Consider the following 18,891-nt stretch of genomic DNA (forward strand, 5'->3'; position numbering starts at 1 on the left):
GAATTGCCTGAACCCGGGAGATGGAGGTTGCGGTGAGCCGAGATCGCGCCATTGTACTCCAGCCTGGGTTCAGGCAATTCTCCTGCCTCAGCCTCCTGAGTCGCTGGGATCACAGGCACGCACCACCATGCCCAGCTACTTTTTTGTATTTTTAGTAGAGACGGGGTTTCACTGTGTTGACCAGGATGGTCTCGATCTCTTGACCTCGTGATCCACCCGCCTCGGCCTCCCAAAGTGCTGGGATTACAGGCTTGAGCCACCGCGCCCGGCGGTTCAGGTTTCTTAACATGTATTAGTTTGGTGCAAATATAATCGTGGTTTTTGCCATTAAAAGTAAAGGCAAAAACCACGATTACTTTTGCTTCAAACTTAATATATGATATTTTATTTATTATTATTATTATTATTTTTTGAGACAGAGTTTCGCTCTTGTTGCCTAGGCTGGAATGCAATGGCACAATCTTGGCTCACCTAAACCTCCGCCTCCCCGTTCAAGTGATTCTCCTGCCTCAGCCTCCCAAGTAGCTGGGGTTACAGGCATGCGCCATTACGACTGGCTAATTTTTTGTATTTAGTAGAGACAGGGTTTTACCACGTTGGTCAGGCTGGTCTCAAACTCCTGACCTCAAGTGGTCCAAACGCCTCTGCCTCCCAAAGTGCTGGGATTACAGGAGTGAGCCACCGTGCCTGGTCCCTGTCTATATCTATCTATATCTATGTATCTATGTATCTATCTATCTATCTATGTATATTTCTTTTTTTTTTTTAGGACGGGGTTTCACCATGTTGGTCAGGCTGGTCTTGAACTCCTGACCTCAGGTGATCCACCTGCCTTGGCCTCCAAAGTGCTTGGATTACAGGCGTGAGCCACCGTGCCTGGCCCCCTGTCTATATATTTTAGAGAGAGGGTCTCGCTCTATTGCCCAGGCTGGAATGAATTGGCACAATCAGAGCTCACTGCAGCTTCAGCCTCCTGACTCAAATGATCCTCCCACCTTAGCCTCCCAGGTAGCTAGGACTATAGGATTGCACCACCATGCCCAGCTACTTTTTTTTATTTTGTAGAGATGGACTCTCACTTTGTTGCTCAGGCTGGTCTCAAAGTCCTGGGCTCAAGCAGTCCTCCCACTTCAGCCTCCCAAAGTCCTGGGATTACAGGCATGAGCCACCATACCCGGTCATATTTCTTCACATTTTTTTTTTTAATCATTGATATTAGCCTTTTAAAAACTACTACTGAGATATAACGGCCGGGCGCGGTGGCTCACGCCTGTAATCCCAGCACTTTGGGAGGCCAAGGTGGGCGGATCACTTGAGGTCAGGAGTTTGAGACTCGCCTGGCCAACATGATGAAAACCCATCTTTAAAAAAAAAAAAAAGAAAGAAAAAGAGATATAACACCCATAACAGAAACATCGGCATTTTTTTTTTTTAAGATGGGGTTTCACTGTGTTGGTCAGGCTGGTCTTGAACTCCTGACCTCAGGTGATCTGCCCGCCTTGGCCTCCAAAGTGCTTTGATTACAAGCGTGAGCCACCACACCTGGCCAACATCGGCATTTTAAAGTGTACAATTCGGTCATTTAAACTGTATTCACAGTGTTACACAACCATCCCCACTACCTAATTCCAGAACACTTAAAATCACCCCAGTAAGAAACCCCAAACCTGCCAGCAGTCACTCCTCATTCCCTCCTCTGTTGCCTGGTGACCGGTAGTCTCCTTTCTGTCCCATGGATTTGCCTATACTGGGCGTTTCATATATACGGAATCACACACTGTGTGGTTTTTTGTTTCTTTGTTTGATACAGAGCCTGGTTTTGTCGCCCAGGCTGGAGTGCAGTGGTGTAATCTTGGCTCACTGCAACCTCTGCCTCCTGGGTTCAAGCAATTCTTCTGCCTCAGCCTCCCGAGTAACTGGGATTACAGGTGTGTGCCACCACGACCAGCTAATTTTTGTATTTTTAGTGGAGATGGGGTTTCACTATATTGGCCAGGCTGGTCTTGAACTTCTGACCTCATGATCTGCCTGCCTCGGTCTCCCAAAGTGCTGGGATTACAGGTGTGAGCCACCTCACCCGGCCTGTGTGTTTTTAATATTTGCTAATCTAAGGACAAGGTGAAATGAAATCTCATTTTTCAATTTATTCAAATGCTTGAATAAGTGTTTCTTTCATACTATTCAAAATTCAAACAGTGGCTGGACGCAGTGGCTACACCTGTAATCCCAGCACTCTAGGAGGATGAGGTGGGCAGATCCCCTGAGGTCAGGAATTTGAGACCAGCCTGGCCAAGAAGGTGAAACCCCGTCTCTACTAAAAATACAAAAAATTAGCCAGGTGTGATGGTGGGCACCTGTAATCCCAGCTATTCGGGAGGCTGAGGCAGGAGAATTGCTTGAACCTGGAAGGTGGAGACTGCAGTGAGCTGAGATCACACTACTGCACTCCAGCCTGGGCGACAGAGCAAGACTCCATCTCAAAAACAAAAACAAACAGCTAAAATGTGAGCAGCACAAAAAAGTACATGGCAGTATGGCGCTTCCTCTAAAAACATTCAACACTGGCCGGGTGCAGTGGCTCAAGCCTATAATCCCAGCACTTTGGGAGGCCAAGGCGGGTGGATCACAAGGTCAAGAGATCGAGACCATCCTGGTCAACATGGTGAAACCCCGTCTCTACTAAAAATACAAAAAATTAGCTGGGCATGGTGGTGCGTGCCTGTAATCCCAGCGACTCAGGAGGCTGAGGCAGGAGAATTGCCTGAACCCAGGAGGCGGAGGTTGCGGTGAGCCGAGATTGCGCCATTGCACTCCAGCCTGGGTAACAACAGCGAAACTCCGTCTCAAAAAAAAAAAAAAAAAAAAAAAGCATTCAACACTGAATTACCATAATATCCATTAATTCCACTTCTGGGTAGACATTCAAAAGAACTGGAGGCAGGGACTTTAAGAGATGTTTGTATGCCCATGTTCACAGCAGCATTATTTGCTTCGCAATAACGAGAAGGTGGAAGCGACTTAAATGAATAGGTGAACAGAAAAACAAAGTGTGGTCCAAATGCACAATGAAATATTATTCAACCTGAAAAAGGAAGGGGTCTTGCTCTGTCACCCAAGCTGGAGTTCAGTGGCGTGATCTCAGCTCACTGCAACCTCTACCTCCTGGGTTCAAGTGAGTCTCCTGCCTCAGCTTCCCGAGTAGCTGGGATTATAGGCCTGCACCACCATGCCTGGCTAATTTTTGTATTTTTAGTAGAGATGGGGTTTCACCATGTTGACCAGGCTGGTCTCAAACTCCCGACCTCAAGGGCTCTGCTTGCCTCAGCCTCCCAAAGTGCTGGGATTACAGGCGTGAGCCACTGTGCCTGGCCTGAGTCTTCTTTCAAAATCCAGTGTTGCACGACCTCCTCCAGGAAGCCCTCCCTGACTGCATAGAACAAATCTGTCCCCCCTGAGGTTCACGGTCTGCGCTGAAACTCTCTCCTGGAAGCTTGTGTGTTCCCCTACTGTGTCCTTGGGCCCAAGGAACAGGAGGGAGAGAAGGTTGTTACTCACGGCCTCAAGCTCCTGGTTCCGGGCACGGAAGCGCTCCCTCTGGCTGGAGATGATGGAAAGCAGTGAATCCACCTGGCCCTCTGGGAGGGCACCGCTGGCTGGTGCTGCAGGTCCTAGCAGGCAGAGGGATGGTTTGGGGTGGCAGAGGGTGGAACCCATCAGGGGGCCCTTGGGTTGGGTCCCCCACCCCTGAAGGATTTCTGGCCAAATGCCACAGGATAGAAGCCACATGGTGTCTGACCCCCTGGTGCTGGGCAGGTGGTGGGTTGGGGGTGGGAGGGTGGGGACAGCCAGGGGAATCAGGGAGTGTGAGAATGGATGGCAGGGGCTGATCTGACAATAGGGACCCTGGGGAAGGGCCCAGCTTCTCCGTCTGCACTGTCAGAGGGCCAGGCCCACAGCTCCCCTCCCTGTCACTCTGTCCTTCAATCTGAGACCCGGCAGCTATCAGAATAGGCCTACAGCCCCTGGGGAAGCAAAGGGGCAGGACGGGAGCTGGGGAGCCATGGGCACACCCCCAGTATCCTGGTCCAGCAGCCACAGGTTCCGGCCTCAGTACCCAAGAAGGCCACCTTCCCCCACTGCATGGAGCCCTGACTGTACTTCGGCAGTGAGGCCTAGCTGACCACCACTCACCAGCCTTTCACAGGCCACTGACAGGGCCAAAGGGTCAGGTCCCCAAGGTCGGGGGGGTCAGGTCCCCAAGGTGGGGGGTGTCAGGCTAAGATCCAGAAAGGTAGATGGTGAGGCTGATCTACCTTTTTGATTTTAGAGATAGCGTCTCTGTCTGTGGCCCAGGCTGGAGTGCAGTGGCACCATCATAGCTCACTGCAGCCTCCAATTCCTGGGCTCAAGCGATCCTCCAGCCTTGGCCTCCCAAGTAGCTGGGGCTACAGGTGTGCGCCACCACACCTGGCCTTATCCGACCCTTTGAAGGCTGCTGCTGCATTGCAGGGGTGGGGGTCTGCCCTTCTTAGAGGAAAAGATTGCTTTTTGGGGATCTGGGTTCTCAGGCGGAATCACCTGTCTCCTTTCCTCCTCCTCCCACGGGTCAGGCCTCTCCTTACCATAAAATAGGGCAGTGGCTTCTTTGATGGGCTCGGGGATCTTCTCCAGGCGGTGTTCAGCAGCACCCTGCAGGTGACACGAAGAGATGAGGGGGTGCCTCCGTTCAGTGGACACGGAACACACCTTTTCAGCGCGGCCAAGGCAAAAGGCGGGGTGGGTGTGGCAATGAGCGGGCGTGGCAAGGAGTGGGCGGGGCTACCGGGGTGCCGGCTGGCTGCAGGAGGGCCCAGGCGCTACCAAAGAAAAGACGGCTGGGCCCTGGGTCACTCCTGAGCTCAGAGTTCAAGAGCAGTGGGGCTCTCCTCGAGGCCACTCAGCTTCGACATGCAACAGCACCCGGGCCTCCCTGGCCCTGCAACCAGCCTGCCACGTGACCTGGAGCAGCCCAGACTTCTCTCCCGGAATCCCACTGCTGCATCTATAGAATGGGAGATGGGCGAGGAGATGCCTTCCCTGGGTTCTTTACGCCCCAGCCTGCGGTGATCTCCGGGCTCCGGGACCTTTAGCTGGAGATGGGTACATGGTCCCGGCCTTACCTCTGCCTCTGCTCTCAGGGCAATGCCTGGAAAGAGGGGCCTCTGTGCTACCTCTAGGAAGCCCTGTGGCCTCTGCCCCATAGCCTGGCACCCCAAATCGGGGGCAGCATGGTATGCATGGAGTGAGCAGGGAGGACCCAGTGGTTTTATGTGACAGCCCCTTTGGGTTATCACCAGCTGCCTGATACATGGGCTTATCTGAGAAGTCAGTGTTTGCAGAGGCTAAAAGAACCCTGGGCAGGCAGCAAGGTGGGCGTGAGGCAGGGGGGTGGGCTCACCTCAGCGTCGGGTCGCTGGATGGACTGAATGATGCTTAGGTCTTGCTCCAGGCGGGCGATCAGCTCTCTCTGCTCAGTGGCTCTGGCCACAGCTTCAGTGACACGAACCTGCAGCTCCGCACAGCGTCCTGTGGCCAAAGGAAGACATGGCTGTCAGAGGGAGCCTGGTGGGACCCTTTGTGCCCTCCCCTGGTTCTGCCTTTCCAACCTACAGTCTGGAAGCAGGGCTGTCTGGATGTCATGAGAGCGCTAGCTATTCCCCCCAACTTGCTGCTGCCTAGAAGACCCCATTAGACCTAGGGCCTCCTCCTCCAGGAAGCCTTCCCTGACTGTTGGAGGCACTCCTGGCCCCAAGCACTCTCTGGATGGGTGAAATCCTCTGGGTAGGGGAAAAGCTCGAGTCAGGGATTTAGGAGAAACCAGTGCAATGTGGCTCTGCCCCTGGCCGTCTGGAGGGCCTGGCCAGCCCCTTTCCCTCTCTGGGCCTCACTTTGCTTGTCATGCAGGACAAGGAGGCCCAAGTTGCATCCAGGGCTGATGCTCTGAGATACAGTCTGGAGGGAAGCCTGGGGGTAGAAGAGACAGAGAAAGCTGTGTGTGGGGGGGTGCAGTGAGGGTGCGTAGGGGTCCCATCTCTGGGCTCACAGCAAAGCTGCTTAGACCCCAACAGAGGGTCCAGCTGCAGTGGTGAGAGCAGACTGGACCCCAAGGTGTCCCTCCACCCCCAGCCCTGTCTCTCTCTACCCCCTTCCAGGTTCCAGGGCCATCTTTATAACAAAGCACCCAACTGTGACTTTTCTGTCCTGCAGGAGGGTGGGAGGTGTCAGGGAAGGCCCCCAGACCCAAGCACGCATCGCCAGGCAGACATCAGTGGCCCTGGAGGAGGGCAGTCCCGAGGGTGAGGTCTGGCCCTGTTGCTGGTGGACTGTGCAACTCAGGGCTGCTGGATTCCCCCTTTCTGGTCCCCATTTGTAACATGGTGACAACAAACTGTGCTCAGGGTGAGCTGTCGGGGCTGCAGAGAGGGCGACCGAGGCATGAGACCTAGGACGCCGTCCTTCAGAGTGGGCTGTGTGGCCGCCAGGGGGCACTGTGGCCTCAGAAATGCACAAAGGCTGCAGGCAGTGGGCAGTGCCGGAGGATGGCGGCGAGGGGGGTGATGGTCTATGCGCCCTCCTCTGGAGTCAGCCCTGACTGCACGGCACGCTGACCGTCTGTCCCAGCTCAGCGTCCTGGGCCAGGATGGGGCAGCCCAGCCTTACCCACACATGCTCCTGGGTTCCCACTCCCGGGTTCCCCTTATAGATGGGTCAGAAAAGACAGTCCACATTTTACAGTCAAAGAACAGAGGCTTCCCGACCTGGGACCAAACCCAAGGCGTCCACCCCCAGCTCTGTCTAAGCCCTTCCTCACACCAGAGCCTCGCCTCGTTCAGCCCCCAAATGAATTTATTTTATTTTATTTTATTTATTTTTTTATTAAATAATAATAATTTTTTTTTAAAGATGGGGTTTCACCATGATAGCCAGGCTGGTCTTGAACTCCTGACCTCAGGTGATCCACCCACCTCGGCTTCCCAAAGTGCTAGGATTACAGGCGTGAGCCACCGCGCCCGGCCCTTATTTTATTTTTTTGAGACAGAGTCTCGTCTGTCACCCAGGCTGGAGTGCAATGGCGCGATCTCTGCTCATTACAACCTCTGCCTCCTGGGTTAAAGTGATTTTCCTGCCTCAGCCTCCCAAGTAGCTGGGATTACAGGTGCACACCACCAAGCCCGGCTAAGTTTTGTAGTTTTAGTAGAGATGGGGTTTCATCATGTTGTCCAGGCTGGTCTCGAATTTCCAACCTCAAGTGATCTCCCTGCCTCGACCTCCCAAAGTACTGGGGTTATAGGCGTGAGCCACCGTGCTGGACCCCTGAATGGATTTCTTCCTTCAGACATTCACTGAGCCCTTGGGTACCTGGCAGGGAGGTGGTAGCTGCAGAAGTGAGGAGGGGACAAGGGAAGAGGCAGGACCTGAGGGCAGGACCAGGCCTTGGAGGGAGGACTTGGTGGGGGGAAGGTTGGGGGCTGGCCCTGGGCCACCTGCAGGGGCTTTAAGTAGACCCCAAAGGAGAGAGGTCCAGAGATACTCCATATGGCCTCAGCTCCCGGCCTGAGTGTAGCATCCTTGGGCCCTGGTCTCTGGAGTGGGATGCTGTCCACCTCCCCTCCTAAGCCACGCATGCCTAGGAAGGGAGGTGGACAGCAGTTGTGAGATGTAGGGAGAGGAAACCACCAGAAGGCTAATGGAAACTTGGGTCACATTAATAGAGGTGAAGGGCCTGGACCAAGGGAAGGGATGCTTCAGTTTGGGAGAAGCACCTTGGGAGCACATGCAAGAACCGTGCTGGGACTGATCCCATGGGGACAGGCTCCTGGGATAAAAAGAGGGCATTAGGCCCCAACAAGGCTCAGGTAAGCCACATTCCACCTCAGGGATGAGGGCCTGGGGGACAGAGAGACAGGGCTGAGATGGGGAACCTTTGGAGAGGTGACTTTGCCCAGCCAGAGTGAGCCTTTGTCCCTGGAGGTGTGCGTCTGGCAAGAGGGGTGGATAAAAAGCTGCTGAGATGATTCCTCACACTGCCTGTTTTATCTGCCCCTCGTCTGTGGCCACCCCAGTGTGGTCTCGATCAGGTCTCTGGGGTGGGAGCGACTTGCAGCTCCCAGCACTGTCCGTGGGCAGCAGGGAGCTGATGGGGTGCGTGGGCCTGGTCCCCAGGCACTGCAGGGGTGGGCACACGGTCCCGCCGCGCGTATGTGTGACGTTTCTGTGCAGGTGTGAGCGCCCTGGCTGCCAACCCTCTATCCTAGGCTGCCTCGGTTCCCAGCTGGTGGCCCACTATCCTGGCAAGGGCCCATGGTTCATTCTGGCCATTGCTGCTGCTGCAGATGCTCTGGGCACTGGGTTAGCTCCTGAGGGGGTCTCGGGGTGCAGGGCTGAGTGGTTGGGGGAGGCCATCCCTGAAGAGATGGCTTGTGGTGATAGGGGTGCAGGCTGGTTGCACAGGCAGCAGAAATGGGCGGTGGCTGCTCACGAGGCAGAGAGAACAGGCTGGGTAAGGCGGGGCAGCGGAGGCTGGAAGGCAGTGAGGCTGGAGGGAAGGCTCTGGGTGGGTGGGGGGGCGGGTGTGGACAGGGAACACCTGTAATCTACAGGGGACAGGATCTGGACACTGTCCCAGAGTCCAACTGGATCTCAGTGGCAGCCAGAGCTGTGCTTTGAAACTGTCACTCCACGCTGGGAGGACACGAAGGCCAGGAGACTGGCTGTGCGGGCTTTCCCGAGAGAGGGACCTTACTTAGAGGTACTGAGAGGACAGGGCCTCACCTGCCACGGGAGAGTCCCCTCCCCCCACCGCTGCCTCACCCTGCCTCCTCTGCTGGAGGCTGGAACATGCAGGTGGGGAAGTGGGGGGCTCACATCTCCGGGTTGCAGTGAGGCTGCAGTGAGCCGAGATGGCACCGTTGCACTCTAACCTGGGTGACAGGTGACATCAAGTGGCCACTTGATGTCCAGTCCAGAACCGGGCTTGCATTCTGGCCCTGCCGTTTATGAATTTCACCACCTTGGGGAAGCTCTTCATTCTCTGGGGTACAGGGCTCTGGGGCAAGTCCACAGAAGGAGCAGGAGAGAGAGCCGGGGACCCCACTGCTGTTCAGAACCCAGGTGGGGAGAACCCAGGTGGGGAGGCCCCGGCCTGGCCCGCTGTGGGAAGGGGCGGGCAGCTGCCTGGCTTGGCTCTGGTATGCACGAAGGTGCTTGTGAACAGTTAAGGGCATACATGTGCTGGGATTTGGACCCATGGGCCTGGGCCTGGAGATGCAGGTTGAGGAGATCTAGGGACCCAACCGTTAGAGCTTGGAAGAATTTGAGGGGCTTGGAGGAAGACAGGAAGATGAGGGAAATTTTGGAACTTCTTAGAGATGGGCTTGATGGTTGTGACCAAAATGCTGGAATGAGTTAAGACTTTGGGGCCCGAATAGGTGGCTCACGCCTGTAATCCCAGCACTTTGGGAGGCCGAAGCAGGCAGATCACCTGAGGTCAGGAGTTTGAGACCAGCCTGGCCAACAGGGTGAAACCTCATCTCTACTGAAAATACAAAAGAAAATTAGCTGGGCATAGAGGTAGGCTTCTGTAATCCCAGCTATCCAGGAGGCTGAGGCCGGAGAATCGCTTGAACCTGGGAGGCGGAGGTTGCCGTGAGCCAAGATGGCACCATCGTACGCCAGCCTAAAGGACATGAGATTTGGGTGAGGGGGGCAGGGTGGAATGGCACAGTTTGGATATTCATCCCTGTCCACGTCTCATGCTGAAATGTAATCAAGCCGGTTGCAGTGGCTCTTGCCTGTAATCCCAGCACTTTGGGAGGCTGAGGACGGAGGATCACTTGAGCCCAGGAATTCAAGATCAGCCTGGGCAATGTGGAAAAATCTTATCTCTACAAAAAATAAAAATAAAAAAATTAGCTGGGTGTGGTGGTGTGTGCCTGTAGTCCCAGCTACTCTGGAGGCTGAGATGGGAGGATCACTTGAGCCCAGGAGGCAGAGAGTGCAGTGAGCCGTGATTGTGCCACTGCACTCCTGCCTGGGTGACAGAGTGAGACACTATCTTAAAAAAAAAAAAAAGTCAGGGCGGGTGGCTCACGTCTATAATCCCAGCACTTTGGGAGGCCGAGGCGGGCAGATCATGAGGTCAGAAGATCGAGACCATCCTGGCAAACACAGTGAAACCTGTCTTTATTAAAAATCCAAAAAGGAGCTGGGCATAGTGGTGCGCGCCTGTAGTCTCAGCTACTCGGGAGGCTCAGGCAGGAAAATTGCTTGAACCCAGGAGGTGGAGGTTGCAGTGAGCCGAGGTCACGCCACTGCAATCCAGCCTGGGTGACAGAGCAAGACTCTGTCTCAAAAAAAAAAAAAAAAAAAAAGGCCGGGCGCGGTGGCTCAAGCCTGTAATCCCAGCACTTTGGGAGGCCGAGGCGGGTGGATCACGAGGTCAAGAGATTGAGACCATCCTGGTCAACATGGTGAAACCCCGTCTCTACTAAAAATACAAAAAATTAGCTGGGCATGGTGGTGCGTGCCTGTAATCTCAGCTACTCAGGAGGCTGAGGCAGGAGAATTGCCTGAACCCGGGGGGCGGAGGTTGCGGTGAGCCGAGATCGCGCCATTGCACTCCAGCCTGGGTAACATGAGTGAAACTCCGTCTCAAAATAAATAAATAAATAAATAAAAATAAAATAAAATAAAATAAAAAAAGAAAGAAATGTAATTAATCCCCAGGGCTAGGAGTGGGTCCTGGTGGGAGGTGTTTAGGGGACAGGCGGATCCCTCACGGCGTGGTGGTGTCTTTGAGACAGGGATGGTTGTTTAAGGCGCCTCCCCACCCGCATTCTCTCTCTCTCCCTCCTGCTCTTGCCATGTCCCACGCCTGCTCCCACTTTGCCTTCAGCCATGAGTAAAAGGTCCAACGCTTCCCCAGAACCCAAACTGATGCCAGCTCCACGCTTCTGGTACAGCCTGCAGAACCATGAGCCAAACAAACCTCTTTCCTCGATAACTTGCCCAGCCTCAGGTATTTCTCTATAGCGATACAAGAACGGCTAATACAGAAAATCAGGGGTGCTGGATGAGTCCAGAGAGAGCGCTATTGTGTGAGTGTGGCCAGAACCTCTCGGGGTGACCCACAAAGGGGGTCCCGCCAAGACCCTGAGAAGAGGCGGCGGGAGGCAGTGCAGAAACCAGGAAGACGAAAGGGAAGGCTCCAAGGTGAAGAGGGAGGGTCAATGAACAGGGAGGGTTGGGGTCGGAAGCTACAGAGAGGCTGAGTGAGGTGGGGGCGTGCAGGGTGTGTAAGGCACAGCCCGATGGGCACACCTGGTGGAAGGGGGGTAACATGTGCCAGAGAGGTGATCTTTTTTTTTTTTTTTTGAGACAGAGTTTTGCTCTTGTTGCCCAGACTCGAGTGTAATGGCGCGATCTCGGCTCACTGCAACCTCTGCATCCCGGGTTCAAGCTATTCTTCTGCCTCAGCCTCCCAAGTAGCTAGGATTACAGGCATGCGCCACCACACTCGGCTAATTTTGTATTTTTAGTAGAGACGGGGTTTCTCCATGTTGGTCAGGCCAGTCTCAAACTCCTGACCTCAGGTGATCCACCTGCCTCAGCCTCCCAAAGTACAGGGATTACAGGCGTGAGCCACCACGCCCAGCCAGAGATGGGATCTTGAGATGCATGGAGTGTGTGGAATGGAGCATCTGCAACCTGGAAACCCAGGAGAGAGGGACAGGCTTCATTCAGGGGAGAGCGGGGTGACAGGTGAAGGGTGGATGAGTGAGCATCAGATAGGGGGAGGGGCTCAGAAAAGGAGTCTGTGGGGCAAGGTCCCAAGACGGTCCCCTTCCCCTCAGGAAAGACTGTGGAACCTCATCTTCCGGGAGAACTTGGAAAGACATCCTAGAGGGTGCACCTTACAGAGCAGAGGAGGGAATCAAAGCATCTTCAAGGCCAAGACTTCAGGAGGGTTGGGTGCGGTGGCTGACGGCTGGAATCCACCCCTTTGGGAGGCAGAGGTGGGAGCACTGCTGGAGCTCGGGTGTTTGAGACCAGCCCGAGCAACACAGTGAAACCTCATCTTTACAAAAAAATGCAAAAATTAGCCGGTGTCACGGCGTGCACCTGTGGTCCCAGCTACTCAGGGGGCTAAGGTGGGAGGATCGCTTGAGCCCAGAAGTTCGAGGCTTCAGAGAGCTATGATTGCACCACTGCACTCCAGTCTCGGTGACAGAGCAAGACCTGTCCCCCTCCACCCCATGCCCAAAAAAGGTCTAGGCATGATTTCTGACTGCAGAAGAATTAACTGCAGAGACTTAGCATAATTAGAGTCAGATAGCAAGGCCAGCGGTGTCATACCCATGGTTTTCCTGAAGATGCAGGGGGCCCCTGTCTTTTTTTTTTCTGAGACTGAGTTTCGCTCTTGTCACTCAGGCTGGAGTGCAATGGTGTGATCTTGGCTCACTGCAACCTCCACCTCCTGGGTTCAAGCGATTGTCCTGCCTCTCAGCCTCCCGAGTAGCTGGGATTACAGGCATGTGCCACCATGCCTGGCTAATTTTTGTATTTTTAGTAGAGGGGGTTTCGCCATGTTGGCCAGGCTGGTCTCAAACTCCTGACCTCAGGTGATCTACTCGCCTCAGCCTCCTGAAGTGTTGGGATTACAGGCATGAGCCACTGCGGCTGGCCACCCCGGTCTTATTAAATCACTCGCAGGCCAGGTAGGAGTGGTGGAGATGCTCGGTGTACACGCTCTCTTTGCTTGGAGGACACTGACGGGGACAGGCTGGTGCCTCATCCACCCCTCCCTGCCTCTGCACCTGTAGATCCTGCAGGCAGCCACAGGTGACCGCCGAGACCCCCAGCCGGCTCCCCATGCTGGAGGTGCTGGCCTCTCACCCCGTCGCAACCATGTCTCCTGCGGCACCAGCTCTTGCTTCTCCCTTCACATGCATGCGGGCATGTTCGTCCTCCTAGCAGGCATGTGCCTATGCACACGCACCCCTTCCCTTGACCCCCCCACCCCCAGCAAAACTCCTTGAAGAAATCTCTTCTCAAGCGTCCAGTTCCGCTCCTCCAATTCCTCAAGCCCTTCCCATCAGACTTGGCCGCCCCTGACACGACTGCCCTTGCCAAGGTCCCCGGTGACCTCCGCACGTTGCTGTGTCCTTGTTTTTCGGCTCTCATCTGAGCTGCTGTGTTAGCAGCTGGTTTCCAGGTCACCGACCCTCCTGGGCCTCCTCCCCAGCTGGCTGCTCAGTCCCTGTCTCCTTGGCTGGTCCTTGCCCTCCCCGCTAAGCTCCTTGCTGCTGGTGCTCAGAGACTGGCCACAGATGCCTCACTCTGCCCTCTCATCTGCTCTGGCCACCCTGGATGTCACTGCCAAGCCGATGGCTCCCCAGGGTGGGACTCCAGTCCACACCTCTCCCTGGATTTATCTTCTCCTTGAACTTCTGCTGGTATTTCAACCTCAGCAGGTCTGAATTTCAGCCTGGTCCTTTCCTCCCCAAGTCTGCATTCCCCAAGCCCAAGTGTGGAGCCCCTGTAGCCCAGCCTCGGGAGGTGACGTCCGCAGGGCTAGGCAGAGACCCTCTTCCTGGCCTGATCCAGCTCTCTGTGACCCTCGGTGGCTCAGACCAAACCCCAGGAGGTAGCCTCACTCCTCTCTATCACTACAGATACTGAATCTGTCTTAAGTCTCTCCTTTTTTTTTTTTGAGACAGAGTCTCACTCTGTCGCGCAGGCTGGAGTGCGGTGATGTGATCTTAGCTCACTGCAACCTCCACCTCTTGGGTTCAAGCGATTCTCCTGCCTCAGCCTCAAAAGTAGCTGGGATTACAGGCATAAGCCACCAAGCCTGGCTAATTTTTATATTTTTAGTAGAGGCGGGGTTTCACCATGTTGGTCAGGCTGGTCTCAAACTCCTGGCTTGAAGTGATCCACCCTCCCAAAGTGCTGGGATTACAGGCGTGAGCCACCGTGCCCGCCTTAAGTCTCATTTTTGGCTCTACCTTCAAAGTATCTCCAGAATCCAGTCCCCTTTTACCACTGCTGCCACCTGGTCCAAGTCATGACCACCTCTCACTGCGATGATGGCATCAGCCTCCTCATCAGTCTCTCTCTACCACCTATGACCTGGTCACAAAGCAGCAGCCAGAGAGAGCCTTTTAAAACGTTGGCTGGGTGCAGTGGCTTATGCTTGTAATCCCAGCACTTTGGGAGGCTGAGGCAGGAAGATTGCTTGAGTCCAGTAGTTTGAGACCAGCCCGGGCAACATAGCCAGACCGTCTCTACAAAAAATAAAAATATTAGCCACATGTGGTGGGGCACGTCTGTCCCTGCTGCTTGGGAGGCTGAAGCAGATGGATCGCTTGAGCCCAGGAGCTCAAGGCTGCAGTGAGCCATGATTGTGCCACTGCCCTCCCGCCTGGGCAACAGAATGAGACCCTGTCTGTCAAAAAAAGAAAGTGACCTTGTAGGGTGCAGTGGTTGCAAACAGTAGCCTCCTCGGTAAAGTACGCAGTCTATTTCTTTTTTTTTTAGGTGGGGGGATGGATTTTCACTCTTGTTGCCCAGGCTGGGGTACAATGGCTTGATCTCTGCTCACTGCAAACTCTGCTTTCGGGGTTCAAGTGATTTTCTTGCCGCAATCTCCCAGGTAGCTGAGATTACAGGCACCTGCCACCATGCCAGGCTAATTTTTTTTGTATATTAGTAGAGATGGGGTTTCACCATGTTGGCCAGCCTGCTCTTGAACTCCTGACCTCAGGCGATTCACCCGCTTTGGCCTCCCAAAGTGTTGGGATTACGGGCGTGAGCCACCGCGCCTGGCCACACAGTCTGTTTCTTACATGGGTTGCCCTGAGGAACCTTGGAGACAATTCTTTCCCACGGACATTCGTGTGTCTGACCTCTTGCTGTCTCTGGTCTAGGCACCAGGTGTGTATCTGTGGTGCCTTTGGAGACTAAAAATAACAAAAATTACCAGGGCGTGGTAGCATGTGCACCTGTAATCCCAGCTATTTGGGAGGCTGAGGCAGGAGAATCACTTGCACCTGGGAGGTGGAGGTTGCAGTGAGCTGAGATCGCACCATTATTGTACTTCAGCCTGGGTAACGGAGCGGTCTCCGTCTCCAAAAAACCAAAAACAAAACAAAAACCTTTACCCCTGTTCACTTGCTCTTCCCATCCTCCTTATTTTTCTCCCGTTAACACTGATCACCTTCGAAGCAGCTATCTAATTCATGTATCTATTACGTCTCCTGTCTGTCCCTCCCATGAGAAGAGGGAGCCTGGCAACATCACAGCAGCTCTGTGGAGCTCTCCCAGTTCCCTGGATGGGTCCGTGCATGGAGGCCCAGGCCTCTGCCACCTCACAGGAACCAGTGATGGGCTGGGTAGACACCAGTAAGCTGCGTGTCCCCAAAGTTGGCATGCTAGGACCGTGGAGAGGAATAACACACCCCCAGGCAGCCACTCGGAGGGGCATTTAAACAGAAGTGCACAGGACCACTGTGGACAATTCAAGTGCTCAGATAAATCTCATCACCACATCGTGCCCCTGTCTATTCGCGACTGTGTATTCTCAGAGCATCAAATAAGAAACCTGGCCGGGCGCTGTGGCTCATGCCTGAAACCCAAGCACTTTGGGAGGCTGAGGCAGGTGGATCACTGGAGGTCAGGAGTTCCCGACGTGGCCGGCCAACGTGGTAAAATCCCGTCTCTACTAAATAATAATAATAAAACCAATTAGCCAGGTGTGGTGGCGGGCACCTATAATCCCAGCTACTTGGGAGGCCAACGCAGGAGAATCGCCTGAACCCAGGAGGCAGAGGTTGCAGCGAGCTGAGATCGTGCCATTGCACTCCAGCCTGGATGACGGGGCCAGACTCCATCTCAAAAACAAAACAAAATGAAAGAAAAACAAATAAGGAGCCAGGCGCAGTGGCTCACACCTGTAATCCCAGCACTTTGGGAGGCCAAGGTGGGCAGATCACTTGAGGTCAGGAGTTCGGGACCAGGCTGGCCAACACAGTAAAACCCCATCTCTACGGAAAATACAAAAAATTATTTGTAGGGGCATGGATGAACCTGGAAACCATCATTCTCAGCAAACTGACACAAGAACAGAAAGTCAAACACTGCATGTTCTCACTCTTAGGCAGGTGTTGAACAATGAGAACACATGGACACAGGGAGGGGAGCATCACACACTGGGGTCTGTCGGGGGGAAATAGGGGAGAGACAGTGGGGGGTGGGGAGTTGGGGAGAGATAGCATGGGGGGAAATGCCAGATATAGGTGATGGGGAGGAAGGCAGAAAATCACACTGCCATGTGTGTACCTATGCAACCATCTTACACATTCTTCTCATGGAGCCCAAACCTAAAATGCAGTAATAAAAAAAAAAATACAAAAAATTAGCCAGGTGTCATGGCACGTGCCTCTGATCCCAGTTACTCGGGAAGCTGAGGCAGGAGAACTGCTTGAACTCAGGAGACGCAGGTTGCAGTGAGCCGAGATCGCGCCACTGCACTCCAGCCAAGGAAACAGAGAGACTCTGTCTCAAACAAAACAACAGCAAAGAGCACAGTTCTGTTCAGACCCATGTAACTGCAGGGAAGGGAGGAAGACCAAGGCCGAGCCATTTGATTGGAATGGGGGCATCGCTCAATTGCAATCAGAGCATGAAATCTCACTCTTTTTCTGCCTCCGCAGCTGGTGCTGAAAACCCAGGTGCAACTGCAGTTTTGTTTAATTAACTCTCACTTTAGAAGCACGTGGGGAGGCCAGGCACAGTGGCTCTCTCCTATAATCCCAGTACTCTGGGAGGACCAGGTGGGCGGATCTCCTGGGCTCAGGAGTTCAAGACCAGCCTAGGCAACATGGTGAAACCCGGTCTCTACAAAAAGTTAGCCAGGCATGGTGGTGCACGTGTGGTCCCAGTTACTTGGGAGGCTGAGGTAGGAGGGTTGCTTAAGCCTGGGAGGAGGAGGTTGTAGTGAGCCGAGATCGAGCCACTGCACTCCAGCCTGGGCGATAGCCTGAGACACCATCTCAAAAAAAAAAAAAAAAAAAGGCCCCTGGGGAGACTTTCTGATGAAAAAGAGTTTGAGCTAAGTGTTGTTTTTTTTTTTTTAAAATTATTAATTTATTTACTTTTTAGATTCAGGGTTTTGCTCTGTTGCCCAGGCTGGAGTGCAGTGGTGCCATCAAAGCTCACTGCAGCCTTGAACTCCTAGGCACAAGCGGTCCTCATCCTCCAGAGTAGCCGGGACTACAGGTGCACGCCACCACACCCAGCTAACTTTGTATTTTTTGTAGAGATGGGGTCTCACTATGTTGCCCAGGCTGGTCTCAAACTCCTGGGCTCAAGCAATCCTCTTGCCTTGACCTCCCAAAGTGCTAGGCTTGGAATGACAGAAATGAGCCACTGTGCACAGCTGTCCCTCCCTCCCTCCTTCCCTCCCTATCTCTTTCTTTCTTTCTCTTTCCCTTCCTTCCTTCCTTCTCCTTCCTTCCTTCCCCTTTCTTTTCTTTCTTTCCTTTTTTCTTCCTTTTTTTTTTTTTAATATTTCTCATTTTAATTTAGTTAGCAGATCTTTTTTTTAAAATTTTTTTTATTGCATTTTAGGTTTGGGGGTACATGTGAAGAACATGCAAGATTGTTGCATAGGTACACACGTGGCAGTGTATAGTTAGCAGATCTTTAAATACGTGGGGGCATACCTAAACTAGCAAACAGAAAAACTAACCATGTTAGACTTAAGCCTGTCAAACACCAAACTGGCAGTGCTCTTAGGTTTTGTTTTTTTTCCTTGAGACTGAGTTTTGCCCTATTTCCTAGGCTGGAGTGCAGTGGCACAATTTCGGCTCACTGCAGCCTCCGCTTCCCGGGTTCAAGTGATTCTCCTCCCTCAGCGTCCTGACTAGCTGGGATTACAGGTGCATGCCACCATGCCTGGCTAATTTTTGTATTTTTAGTAGAGACTGGGTTTCACCATGTTGGTCAGCCTGGTCTTGAACTCCTGACCTCAAGTGATCTGCCTGTCTCAGCCTCCCACCTCGGCCTCCCAAAGTTCTGGGATTACCGGTGTGAGCCACCATGACTGGCCAGCTCTTAGGGTTTTATGCAGTTCCCTCCTGTCTAAGGGGGCCGGCATTTGGGGCAACTCTCGAGGCACCCCTGGCCCTGAGTGGCTGCATGTGACGCGGGGCTGCCGAGGGCACCTGGCACTGGGAGGTGTCTCCATCCCATGCTCTGGGTTCTCCCACTGGAGGGAGGATTGAATCCAGTTTAATTCAGAGAGAGGCTTTCGCTTCTGTATCACATGTGTGCGTTTCACAATCTGAAATCTCCAAATTAATACGCGACCAAGTCAGCCACTTCCACGAGACACACACCGCATGGAGGACGGTTCTTTCCCAACCCAGTGGGTCTCAAGACGAGCAACAGCCTCTGAGTCACAACTTCATGGAGAAGCCTACCAGCCACCTCTGCAGGGCTCTCCCCTCAACGTCCAGCCTGAGCGCCGTCTAGAAAGAGACCCTTCTCAGCGGCCCCAGCGTTCCAGAGACCCGCAAGCCTCTGTCTCAATCGCCTCTTCCTGCCCACTCGCAAGCATTAGCTGGTGCCCTTCAGGAGTCAGGGGCACAGTGAGAGCCCCACACAGAAGGCTGAGGCCAGGCCACAGACCCGCTGTGGGCCACCCGGCAGAGGTGCCTGGCTGCACTCCTGGTCAGCCCAGTGCCGTCGATTGGGGCTGCCACCACCAGCCCAGTGCCGCACCAGTGCTGGCCACCATTCCTGGTTCCCCACAGCAAGCCTGTGTGACCGGCCGTGGTGCCTCCATTTCAC

The 18,891-nt window shown here is 53.9% G+C and overlaps 1 protein-coding gene across 3 annotated transcripts in view; it reads right to left on the reverse strand.

Annotated features, from left to right (window-relative positions):
* The window catches only part of CUX1 (cut like homeobox 1), a 470,808-nt gene that overhangs the window by 6,247 nt on the left and 445,670 nt on the right, over nucleotides 1–18,891 (reverse strand). For all 3 annotated transcript variants that reach the window (XM_032255085.1, XM_032255084.1, XM_032255083.1), the window contains exons 15-17: nucleotides 5,438–5,565; nucleotides 4,623–4,689; nucleotides 3,556–3,668 (exon numbers count right to left, since the gene is read on the reverse strand). In XM_032255085.1, coding sequence (XP_032110976.1) covers nucleotides 3,556–3,668; nucleotides 4,623–4,689; nucleotides 5,438–5,565 — 308 coding nt within the window. The remainder of the gene's footprint in view (nucleotides 1–3,555; nucleotides 3,669–4,622; nucleotides 4,690–5,437; nucleotides 5,566–18,891) is intronic.

This window comes from Sapajus apella, unplaced genomic scaffold, assembly GCF_009761245.1.
Source record: "Sapajus apella isolate SASKATOON/1434 unplaced genomic scaffold, GSC_monkey_1.0 scaffold88, whole genome shotgun sequence".
NCBI lineage: Eukaryota > Metazoa > Chordata > Mammalia > Primates > Cebidae > Sapajus > Sapajus apella.